Source organism: Bubalus bubalis, chromosome 4, assembly GCF_019923935.1.
Source record: "Bubalus bubalis isolate 160015118507 breed Murrah chromosome 4, NDDB_SH_1, whole genome shotgun sequence".
In the NCBI taxonomy this organism is placed as follows: Eukaryota; Metazoa; Chordata; class Mammalia; order Artiodactyla; family Bovidae; genus Bubalus; species Bubalus bubalis.
Genome location: NC_059160.1, coordinates 47,908,212 through 47,920,816, shown reverse-complemented (window position 1 = coordinate 47,920,816; position 12,605 = coordinate 47,908,212). Strand labels below are relative to the sequence as shown.

At 46.2% G+C, this 12,605-nt stretch overlaps 1 protein-coding gene across 6 annotated transcripts in view; it reads right to left on the bottom strand.

The window, feature by feature from the left end:
- Positions 1-12,605, bottom strand: part of LARGE1 (LARGE xylosyl- and glucuronyltransferase 1) — a 622,955-nt gene that overhangs the window by 449,606 nt on the left and 160,744 nt on the right. For 4 of the 6 annotated variants that reach the window (XM_044941379.2, XM_044941380.2, XM_044941376.2 and 1 more), the window contains exon 2: positions 9,549-9,736. In XM_044941379.2, coding sequence (XP_044797314.1) covers positions 9,549-9,654 — 106 coding nt within the window. In that variant the 5' untranslated portion in view covers positions 9,655-9,736. Of the gene's footprint in view, positions 1-1,165; positions 1,892-9,548; positions 9,737-10,555; positions 10,580-12,605 lie in introns of those variants that run through there. The other 2 variants (XM_044941377.2, XM_044941381.2) reach the window with 2 other exon arrangements.

The window sequence follows — 12,605 nt, the reverse complement described above, 5'->3', positions numbered from 1 at the left end:
AATCACAAGGGTCCTTCTAAGAGGGAGGCAGGGGGGTCACAATTAGAGAAAGAGATGTGACCATAGAAGCAGAGGTCACAGTCAGAAAGAATAATCTGAAGATGCTACCCCTCTGGCCTTGGAGACGGAGGAAGACACCACAAGCCAAAGAAAATGGCAGCCTCCGGAAGACGAATGAGGCCAGGAAACGGTTTCTCTCCGGGGGCCTCCAGAAAGAGCCAGCCCTGGCAACATCTTGGCTTCAGCCCAACGAAACTCATTTTGGATTTCTGACCTCTGAAACTTAAGACAGCAAATCTGTGTTTGAAGCCACTACATTTGTGGTAACACTACAGTAACCACAAAAAACCAATACGGGGTGCTGCTGGGGCTCGTGGAAACCAGGTTTCCTGACGCCTCACCCAAGGCTCTTGCTATGAGCTCTTCTAGGAGATGCAGCCAACTGACACGTCAGGGTCATTGCCTCCACCCCAGCAGGACCACTGATAGTGTTTTAAGGTTAAAAGCTGGGTGTAAGGAAAGTAGAGGTCGCCTTAGCAACCATCTCACAACCAGATAAAATCGTGGACCTCGATAGACTTGGGCTGCACTTTCAGATCCCAAGACCCTGAAGAGATGCTTTTTGGCCTAAGGTGAGAACCGCTGACACATACAGCCCCACTGTGCCCTGTGCCCAGGGCACCACGCGCAGCCTCTCACTTGCACATTCTCATCCTTTGCAGACTTTTGCTTAAGCTCAGCACTAATGCTATTAAGCCCTGGCTAGAAAAGCCCTTCATTTCTGATTTTTAAAAAATCAATAAAACTTTTATATCACACTTCCCATTTCATTTCACATTCAGCATCCTATGTTCTTATACCTCATAATATCCTTATTAAGTGATACATTGGGGCCATCGGCAGGAAGGCAAAATGGTTTGGCTGCCATCAAAGCTGCCACACAGCCCAGCCTTGGCGGCTAATGAAACCCTCAGCAAATTACCCACTAGCACCTTGTCTGAAATTCACAAACCTCCTGCATCAGGTCCAGGCTGAAGGATGGGGCAAGGGAATGTGGGGCTGGGCAAGCGGTTATGTTTGGACAAGCCCCCACCTCCCCTACCCCACTGTTCATGTGCCCCATGGTCCCCCATAACGAACAAACAAGGAAAACGCTTTAACTTACAACTCCTTGGTTCTCACTGCAACTCTTCAAAACGGCCACATGCAAGGACCTCATTTTCTCCTGTTGAAATTTACAGTAACGACTTGCAAACCATTCATTTCAAGAGGAGCTTGTGTTGATAAAGAGCGCATGAACAGTGAGGGGAGGCTTCAGGAATGACAAACGTGGGTGCCGGCTGAAATCAGCCAGGAATTAATATCCTGTGCCCGTTCATGGTACTGCTTTTAAATGTTCTAGATGCTACATCGCTGAAAGCATCTGCTTTTAAAGAACACCCGCAACCCTCACTGGCCCGCCTCCTGTTACCACAGGAAGTGCCTGTGCGGAGCTGGTAATAAATGCTCGGAGGGCACCATGTGTGAACCATTTTCTGAGTGGCTGAAAAGCACCCTTCTCCACCTGCTGATAACTCAATAGCAGCTGAACGCCATCTCCTTGATGGTCAGAGAAGAAAGAACCACTCCCATGCCCACGAGAAAAGGCAATTCTGGCAGAAAATAATAGGCAGGATCTAAATTCAAAGAGAGATCTGTTTAAGCAGAACCAGTCAAGTTCCAGAATTAACATCCGTACCAGAAGGCAGGTGAGGCATCCAGTGCCATATCCTGAGGTCTCAAAATCAGAGATGCTCAGAGCACCAGGAGAAGCCCTTGTCTTCACAGGCTCCTATGTGCGTGCGTACGTGCTAAGTTGATTCAGTCACGTCTGACTCTTTATGACCCTATGGACTGTAGCCTCCCAGGCTCATCTGTCCAGGGAATTTCTCCAGGCAAGAAAACTGGAGTGGGTTGCCATTTCCTTCTTGAGGGGATCTTCCCGACCCAGGGATCAAACCCATGCCTCATTATGTTTCCCGCACTGGAGGCAGGTTCTTCACCACTAGCACCAACTGGGAAGCCACATGGGCTCCTGCTGCCCTTAGTAGCAGAATCGTTTTCAGGCAACATTTACAAAGAACCGAGCAGAGTGATGCCCAGGCTTTGGGGATGTGATGATCAGTAAACAGTCTGTTGTCTCAAGAATCTCATACACAAGTGCCTAGAAAGACACCAAGCAAGCAAAATATCCCTTGATGAGTTTTGTCACAGAAGTATTAAGACAGGATCAGACATTAGGAGAAAGTGATGCTGAATATGGGCACTAAAGAGGGTTGTGGAAAAGAGAACTGTATCCTGGGCAGAAAGAACAAAGAGTGGAAATGAAGACGGGTTTTCTCAGGATGTTCAATGAGGCGTCCTCACCTGAGTGAAGACAGAAATTATAGACTGAGAGAGAAAGCCTGTGAAAGACCCCAGCGCCATGACAAGGAGTCTGCTGTTAATCAGGAGGCAACAAAGAGAGCTAGCAACACTCAAAGCCTGAAGACTGCACGTTCCTTCGCTCATTCATACATTCAGCAAACAGTTCTCCTGGCACACAGTAGGTGCTGGAGACGGAAGAATGAACAGGGTAAACCATTTGCCTCCTGATGCTTACAGTTAGTAGTTGCTGTTCAGTTGCCCAGTCGTGTCTGACTCTTTGCGACCTCATGGGCCGCAGCACGCCAGACCTCCCAGGCCCACACCATCTCCCGGAGTCTGGCCAACTTCATGTTCATTGCATCGGTGATGCCATCAACTATCTCCTTCTCTGACGCCCTCTTCTCCTTCTGCCTTCAATCTTTCCCAGCATCAGGGACTTTTTCAATGAGTAGTCTGTTCACATTAGATGACTAAAATAAATCAAAAATGTCATCAGATGACAAAATACAGTCGATAGAGAAATACAGTCAGTAGAGAAGACAGCAATTCCAAACACAAGAAAAACGAAGTGTCCTGAGTATGAGGGAGGGAAAAGGACAAGGAGTTAGGGGTGGGGGCTGGAGCAGAGGAAGCCAGAGTTAAGGTTGAGCACCCTAGTTAAGGGTGAGGAGCTCTCATGTTTACGCTGAGACAGGAGATTCTAAGTTGGCCAAGCAAAGACGGGAGGGGAAGGAACAGCATATCCAAAACCCAGAGGACACAGAGCATGGAGGGAAGTATAGCTTGGCTGGACAAGAACGCAAGGAGGGTGTGAGGACATGGGGCTGCAGGGCAGACAAGGAGCAGAGAGGTGCTGTGACTGAGGGTGGAGGAGACGGGTAGGAGAGCCAGCTGCTGCATCAGACCTGACCCCAAAGGATGAACGTGGACAGCAGAGCCAGTGCATCAGAGGTGGTGAAAGCGGGGGAAACAAAAGACACAGCTGCACGAGGCCAAGATCAGATGTGACAGGATACGGCAACCAGGGGAATGACAAAGGAAGAGAACAAAGGCTCCAAAGCTTAGAGCCTGCAGCATGGGTAGCTGGGGATGTTAACCGAGATGGTAGAGGAACACAAGGTGTGGGAAGACATGGAGTCAGTAGTGTTTAGGAATTTGGGGATTGAAGCATCAGCAGAAACATCCCCTGATGGGCATTCTTAACCAATGGTCACCTGGCTTTTGACAAATAGCTCCAGGAAGGAAGATTTCAATGCTTTCCTAAATGGTGAATTCTAACACCTGGCAAAGGAGTTAGAAGAGGTATTCTTTCTTACATTAAGAAAATGCCTGCTTCCCCATAACTTTTATGCACTGATCCTGGATCCACATGTGTGTGTGTGCTAAGTTGCTTTGGTTGTGTCTGACTCTTTGTCACCCTATGCACAGTCGTTTGCCGGGCTCCTCTGTCCACGGGATTCTCCAGGCAAGAATACTGGAGTGGGTTGCCTTGCCCTCCTCCAGGGGATCATCCCAACTCAGGAATCAAACCATGTCTCTAGATCTCTTCCACTGGCAGGCAGGTTCTGTACCACTAGCGCCACCACACTCCAGAGCAAATCACAGTAAGACTTTTTCCTCCTCCTGTCCTATTTCCCATTAACTGGAGAAGATTCTGGTCATTTCCAACTCATTCACTCACATCTGATGCTTAGAATCATAGACATGTAAAATGTTGTGCCCCAATAGGGGAGCTTCACTTTTATAACATCATTTCAAGCAGAAGGAGAAGAGTAGCATGATTATGCCCCAAATTACCAGCTACTCTGAGTTGACTTTATAGTCTGAGACCCTGACTCCCTCCCTTGCTCTCTCAATATATCATGATGTTGTGTGTGATCTGACTCCAAAATCATATTCTATCTAAAAGCATCCACATCTCAGGAAGAGTTCTAGGCTCTGCTCTCAGGAGATCATCCATCGAAATTAGACAGGGTTGAGAAATAAATAAACCCACATAAACTCCAAATTCAGGCAGCAACTCTGTCCCTTATTTATGGTTCCACTTGCCTCGAGACAGAAAACTCAAGGGTGTCAATAAATGGATTGCAAAGTTGTTATGTTTAACTACAGAGAAAAGAATGTCTCTGCAGGCCCTTTTGGAAGTTACTGATGCCTGCAGCAACTGGCAGGAACTCCAAGGAGGAAATTTTTGTTTCTGAATAAACATTCAGGCTTTTCTAGAGTCTCAGGATCTCTGGGTTAGGGCCAGGCAGGTAGTTACCTCTGTGCAACTGCCCTGATGATCACCCTTCTGTCTGCACACCTCTCATCCCTCCCTCCCAGGGCTCCCTCCCTCTCATCCCAGCACTGGACAGAATGACCCTTATTTTGATGATCTTGATATCTGGCTCCCTGCCACATCCCTCCATAGATTCAGGGGCTGTCAGAGTAAGCCCAATCTCTATTTCAGATGGTGGCCATTTGATTGTTTGCTGAAGCTGGTCATGTACACCTGGAGCCTCTGTTTCTCCAGGGTAAACAGCCCCATTCTTTCCACTATTTCGTACAAAATAAAGTTTAAAATGGCACTGTCATTCACCTAGAGTCTTCTAAATGTGCTGACTTATCTAGATTGCTCTCCAAGTGTAGCATCCAGAAATAAATGCAGTGGCCCGGCTATGGACTAACTGATACCTGGTAAAAGAAATGTGTCACCTTCAGTCTCCTAGCTAGAAAGCGAAAGTGTCAGTCGTTCAATCATGTCCGACTCTTTGCGACCCCATGAACTATAACCCGCCAGGCTCCTCTGTCCATTGAATTCTCTAGGCAAGAGTACTGGAGTGGATTGCCATTCCCTTCTCCAGGGGATATTCCCGACTCAGGGATCAAACCTAGGTCTTGCTTCTGTTAATGTATCTGGATCAGTCAGTTCAGTTGCTCAGTCATGTCCAACTCTTTGTGACCCCATGGACTGCAGCATGCCAGGCCTCCCTGTCCATCACCAACTCCCAGAGCCTACTCAAACTCATGTCCATTGAGTTGGTGATGCCATCCAACCATCTCATCCTGTGTTTTCCCCTTTTTCTCCTGCCTTCAATATTTCCCAGCATCAGGGTCTTTTCAAATGAGTCAGCTCTTCGCATCAGGTGGCCAAAGTATTGGAGTTTCAGCTTCAGCATCAGTCCTTCCAATGAATATTCAGGCCTGATTTCCTTCAGGATGTATTGGTTGGATCTCCTTGCAGTCCAAGGGACTCTCAAGAGTCTTCTCCAACACCACAGTTCAAAAGCATCAATTCTTCAGTGCTCAGCTTTCTTTATGGTCCAAATCTCACGTCCATACATGATGACTGGAAAAATCATAGCCTTGACTAGACGGACCTTTGCTGGCAAAGTAATGTCTCTGCTTTTTAATATGCTGTCTAGGTTGGTCATAACTTTCCTTCCAAGGAGTAAGCATCTTTTAATTTCATGGCTGCAGTCACCATCTGCAGTGATTTTGGGGCCCCCTCAAATAAAGTCTGACACTGTTTCCATTGTTTCCCCATCTATTTGCCATGAAGTGATGGGACCAGATGTCATGATCTTAGTTTTCTGAATGTTGAGTTTTAAGCCAGCTTTTTCACTCTCTTCTTTCACTTTCATCAAGAGGCTCTTTTATTCTTCTTCACTTTCTGCCATAAGGGTGGTATCATCTGCATATCTGAGGTTATTGATATTTCTCCCGGCAATCTTGATTCCAGCTTGTGCTTCATCCAGCCCAGTGTTTCTCATGATGTACTCTGCATATAAGTTAAATAAGCACGGTGACAATATACAGCCTTGATGTACTCCTTTTTCAATTTGAAACCAGTCTGTTGTTCCATGTCCAGTTCTAACTGTTGCTTCCTGACCTGTATACAGGTTTCTCAAGAGGCAGGTCAGGTGGTCTGGTATTCCCATCTCTTTCAGAATTTTCCACAGTTTGTTATGATCCACACAGTCAAAGGCTTTGGCATAATCAATAAAGAAGAAGTAGATGTTTTTATGGAACTCTCTTGCTTTTTTGATGATCCAGCAGATGCTGGCAATTTGATCTCTGGTTCCTCTGCCTTTTCTAAAACCAGCTTGAACATCTGGAAGTTCATGGTTCATGTATTGTTGAAGCCTGGCTTGGAGAATTTTGAGCATTACTTTACTAGCGTGTGAGATGAGTGCAATTGTGTGATAGTTTGAGCATTCTTTGGCATTGCCTTTCTTTGGGATTGGAATGAAAACTGCCCTTTTCCAGTCCTGTGGCCACTGCTGAGTTTTCCAAATTTGCTGGCATATTGAATGCAAGACTTTCACAGCATCATCTTTTAGGATTTGAAATAGTTCAACTGGAAGTCCATCATTTCCACTAGCTTTGTTTGTAGTAATGCTTTCTAAGGCCCACTTGACTTCACATTCCAGGAGGTCTGGCTCTAGGTGAGTGATCACACCATTGTGATTATCTGGGTCATGAAGATCTTTTTTGTATCTGGATCATCCAACCCCTATTTAATGCAATCTATCTGCCAGTCTAATAAAAGTCCATGGGCACAGTCACTCCATCAGCCAGAGCTGGACTAGAGAGCATGATGCTGGAAAGAGACCTTCAAGTTGATATCAACCCACCACTAAGCACAGCTAGATCTGAGTTCTCCACAACCCAGATCAACTTCTAGTTTCCCCTCTTTGGGGAACTGCACCATGTACCTTTAGGGACCACCTTTCCCCAGTCTCACTTCACATGCTTCAAGGAACTCTGGTCTGGAAATAGCCACAGAGCTCAGAGATGCCCTCTTCCGCCTCCCCCAACCACAGTAATTGCTCTCCAGACCAAGAGGGACCAGTGGTAATCTAACCAGAGGTGATGCTGGAGAATTATGGGGGAGGAATCCCCCTCTTTCTACAAGGGACTGGTGAGAATAAATTGTTGGCCAAAGTTTTCACCGGAGAGGAAAAGCTATCCTGAAAAGAACTACAGCAGAGAAAAGTAGAGCAAAACAAAGTAGGGAGACAGAGCTACAAAAATATCATTGGAGCCCCTGGATCCAACCCTACCTGAAGCTGAATTTTTCCTTTGAACTTATTAGTTTCAGTAGTCACCAAATTCCCTCTTTGCCAAAATCATCTGGAGTTGGGTTTCTACCAATGAGCAGAAATCAAAATTGTACAGCTTCCCTCACACATCTAGAAAGGTCATGTGACACCTTGCAGGTTCCTGTTTTCCCACCTAAAGTCTCCCCTCACTGAAGCCCAGTCCACAACATGGAACTGCAGTTAAAACCTCCTGCTCTTAAGTCCAATCAGCCCAGGCCCCATCTTGACTGGCTTTGGGTCCCTGGGCATATCACCACAGCTGATCTTCCTAGACCTCCTCATTGGAACCCACCACACAGGATTATTGTGAAGGAGGAGTTAACATGCGTTAAATCCTCACAACAACGCCAGGTATGTAGAAATGCTCAGAATATTACAGTGTATGTTGTTGTCTTTATCATTATTGCTGCTACACCAGTGCTATGCTCTTATACCATCTAGTCATCCTGTCAAAGTCCACGTTTCAATGTGTTAAACCTGTACCGGCACTAACGCTCTTGGCTTTCTTTCACAGGGTTTCTGCCATCATCCCTGGAGAATGCTTCCTTCTTCTTTTTTCTACTGCCAATACCAACTCACCATCCTCCCTCTGATCTCTTTACCAAAACTTAACTATCCACGGCCATGGCATAATCTATCACCCACAGCCATGGCATAATCCACTCTATCTAGATGCTTAGGTGAAAGCTCTATCTGCCACTCCAAGGAGGTCTGGGGACAGGAAAGGGACAGGGGTGTGGTATTGGGCCCTTCCCTGACCTGAAGGGAAGAGTTTCAGCTCATTGATATTCAGCCAAGCAAATTCAGGGCAAATCTCAGAAAGTGAAGTCAACTCCTAATTAAAAGGTAGCCTTGAGCGGTCAATACAATTATGCATAAAGGAAATGTTTAAAAACACTGTAGTGACTTTCTGGAGACAGATTTTCACTGGAGGTGTGTGTGTGTGTGTGTGTGTGTGTGTATATATATATTTTAAGTCAAGTTTGGGGCTAAATATAAAGAAAGTAGGCTCTTCAATACTGCCATTCCTTCCCTCCCTGAAGCTTAGAAAAGCATCTCTGATACGCAGAGCATCGCACTACATTAGAAACTCCTGGCTAGAAGGATGGTGCGTGCATCTCTTCTATGGATTTCAGGAAAGTGGCAGGGAGGAGTGTTTGTTGTTTGCTCAGGAAGGGCGTCTCCTTTGCTGAACCCCTGTACTCAGCCCATCAGCATCACCACTCATCTTCTACAATCAGCCCACCTGATAGCTCTGACCACCCTATCTCCCAGCCCTGTGAGCTTGCCTCATCTTAAGGAGTTACCAGGTACAGCAATGTATAGCAATCAGGTGTTAACCTACCTCCTCCATGACACTCTGAAGGTTCAAATCTGTTATCACCAGATTCCCAGCACCTAGTTTAGCACAGATGTTGCAAATGCTGGCTGAACAGATAAGTGAATGAATAGATGGAAGAATGCATGAAACATTTGACTCCATAAACTGAAGTAATCCCTGCAGGACCCAACCTTTTTCCCATTATCAACACAGCGATCAGCCTACAAGGCTGGTATCTGACATTTGTGTAACCTCCACTATACTGCTGCATCCAGAGGCACCTTATTTTTATCTTTGTATTTACCTTTTTGTCCTCCCATCACTGACTCCCTCCAGTTTCCCGTGTATGTGCATGCTAAGCAGCTTTAGTCGTGTCTGACTCTTTGCAACCCTATGGACTGTAGCCCACCAGGCTCCTCTGTCCATGGGATTTTCCAGGCATGGATACTAGAGTGGGTTGCCATGCCCTCCTCCAGGGGATCTTCCTAACCCAGGAAAACGAAGCCATGTCTCTTATGTCTCCTGCATTGGCAGATGTGTTCTTTACCACTAGCACCACCTGGGAAGACCCAAACCTAGACAAATCTTTCCCTGTGATGGGGCATCAATATTCCATTGTTCTACAGAATGAGAAGTTGGGATTAGAAGACTTGGAGCTTGTTCCGAGGACTCCAGGGCAGCCAGTGTTCCTTCTTCCCTCCACCCCTCTCCCTGTGGAAAAGCTTCCTTCTTACCTTCAAAGCTCCCGGCAAACAGGTAAAGCCAGGTGATGGCTGGGATGCAGAGCAGAGTTAATGAAGCAGCCAGGAATTTCCGTCTCCCTCTGCAGACCCCCAGCATCCTCTCAGAAGTGGCAGTCCCTAATCCCAGCGCCGTGTCTCTGCCCCAAGCGTGGCGTCCTCAGCCTCCCTCATAATACTTTCTGGAAGGAAGAGCAAAGAGGAAGGGCTGAGTTCTTAGCATTGTCGATGGATGCAAATTGCAGAAGAGAAACATCCTGCAGATCCTGAGAGTGGTTCAGCTTATCTACAACTTCATCCCAAGAGATGATGCTGTAGTCTTGCAGTCTACCCAAACTGCAAGAGTTCTTTTTTTTTCTTGTTGTTTTTAATTAATTTATTTTTTAATTGAAGGATAATTGCTTTACAGAATTTTTTTGTTTTCTGTCAAACCTCAAAAAGAGTTCTTTACAAAATAAACAAATGCAGGATGAAATGAACTGTAACAGACACCCCCCCACTTTGTCTCTCTCTCTCTCTCTCTCATGCATATATACACAGACAAGTACACAGGTGAGTTTTGAAGCCTGGACTAACACTTATTAAAAAGAGTACCTAGTAAACATCTTGTAAGTACCAAGCACTAAACAAGGGCTGCGTTTTCAAAATTGACCAAAACAAGGGCTGGCTCTAAAAGCATAGTCTAACAAGAAAGACCAACATCAGGAACCCCAAGAATGTGATGACTGGGATTTTTTTTTTAATTTAAATTTATTTATTTTAATTAGAGGCTAATTACTTTACAATATTGTATTGGTTTTGCCATACATCAACATGAATCCGCCACAGGTGTACACATGTTCCCAATCCTGAGCCCCCCCTCCCACCTCCCTCCCCATACCATCCCTCTGGGTCATCCCAGTGCACCAGCCCCAAGCATCCTGTATCCTGCATCAAACCTGGACTGGCGATTTGTTTCTTATATGATATTATACATGTTTCAATGCCATTCTTTCACAAACCAGTGAAGCTGATCCATCCATGTTTGGTCAAGAAGGCAGAACAGTCCCCATGTTCCAGCAGAGAGAGATGCAGAAGGCCCATCAGGCTGATGAACAACACCCTCAAGGGAAAGGAGACTGGAGAGGCCCCAAGATCATGGTCGGGAGGCTGCACCTCAATCACTGTGGAAAACCTAAAAACATTGCACAGAGGCTGTCTTTACAGTTTTACCCCTTTCACAGGGAAGATGTCCAGAAAAGCATGAAACAATTCAAACAGGAACAGACTGGAGAGGAGAAGACAGACAACCTACAACCAGCCTGCAGAGGGACAATTGTAGACCACGCAGAAGGCCGGTAGAGAGAGGACCAAAGAAGAGGCAGAAGGTCAATTCAGATAGACTAGAGGGCCCAGGATCTTTCACCCAAGTACTTGACCAGGAAGGGACATGATTTATTAAAAAAAAATGTAAAAACCAGCAGGTCATACAGTCTCATCTCCTCCCAGGTCCTAACACGGACATCACATACTGGCTGAAAGTGAAAAGTCCACATGGACACAGGGCGGACAGGTACAAAAGCCTGCAGATTCCTAAAGAAGGGATGGCCACGGAAGAGCTGATTTGAATGTTCCCTTGGATGTATCCCTTAAACCCTACGGGACAAAGGTCCGGTTGAAGTGTCTCCTTCCCCACCACCCTTGGTGCTTTCAGAAGGCATGTGCCCCCTCTGACTCACCTCATATTCACTAAGACTTAGCCTACTGCCTGTCACCTGCAGGGCTTGCTGATTGTCTGTTGAACAAATAAAATGGGATCCTAACCAAAGGCGACCCTCTCAAGCTTCAGGAGTCTGTGTTAGGCAAGTTGTTGGCAATGAACGGCTGATGGAGTCAATCTCAGCTATTAAGGACAAGCTTTCTTCTGCAACCACTCTGATGGGATTTCCTGAATGGCTCTTTCTAGAAACAGATCAAAGACCACAGGGCTAGAGGGTGTGGATGAGGAAGTAAAGCCTGAAAAAGCAAAATCTCTTTAAACAAGGAGAATGTTGACTTGAGAAGTCCCTCTTAGGGAAGTTTTACATTCTGAAGCACAGGAAACAAACCCTATATACAGACTGCTAGTCACTAAGAAGGAGGATGGCAGATATGCTGAGGATCTCTCAGGGAGAGGGAGTGTTGGCAGAGGCTGTGCAGTTAGAAAGATCTGGATGCAAATCTGGATGCCACACCTGAAGAGCTGTGACCTTAGCAAGTCCCACTTCTCTGTGCATTGTGTGCTAAGTCACTTCAGTCATGTTCGACTCTTTCTGACCCTATGAACTTTAGCCATCAGGCTCCTCTGGCCATGGGATTGATTCTCCAGGCAAGAATACTGGAGTGGGTTGCCATGCCCTCCTCCAGGGGATCTTCCCGACCCAGGGATCAAACCTGTGTCTCTAATGTCTCCTGAATTAGCAGGCGGATTCTTCACCATTAGAGCCACGGGGGAAGAGGGGAAGCCCCTCTTCTCTGGGGACACTTCATTTTTTTCGTCTATAAGATAAGTGACGTCTTCTGTCGGGGAGGGTGGTTATGAGTCTTAAATGAGAGTGCTCTAGAATAAGTGACTAGCAAAGTGATCAAGCACCTGGCAGAGGTGACCCTAACCCCCTTCCAAAATGCCAAAGAGCAGCCTTACTTATATTATTATCCCTCCACTGGCCACTCTCCCCCACCCCCAAAGAGCTTAGTTAAAAAAAAATAGATCTCAATCAGTAGGTCTTGCCTGACATTCCACAGGGGTGTTTTTTTTTTTTTTTTTAAATTTTACAATTTTGTATTGGTTCTGCCATATATTGAAATGAATCCGCCACAGGGGTGTTTTAAACCTGAAAGACCTGCCTACTCAATTCTCCTTCAGGTGGGTGTCTTGTTTAGTTGCTCAGTCATGTCCGACTCTTTTGCGACCCCCTGGACTGCAGCCTGCCAGGCTCCTCTGTCCATGGGATTTCTCTGGCAAGAATACTGGAGTGGGTTGCCATTTCCTTCTCGAGGGGATCTTCCTGACCCAGGGATCGAACCCACGTC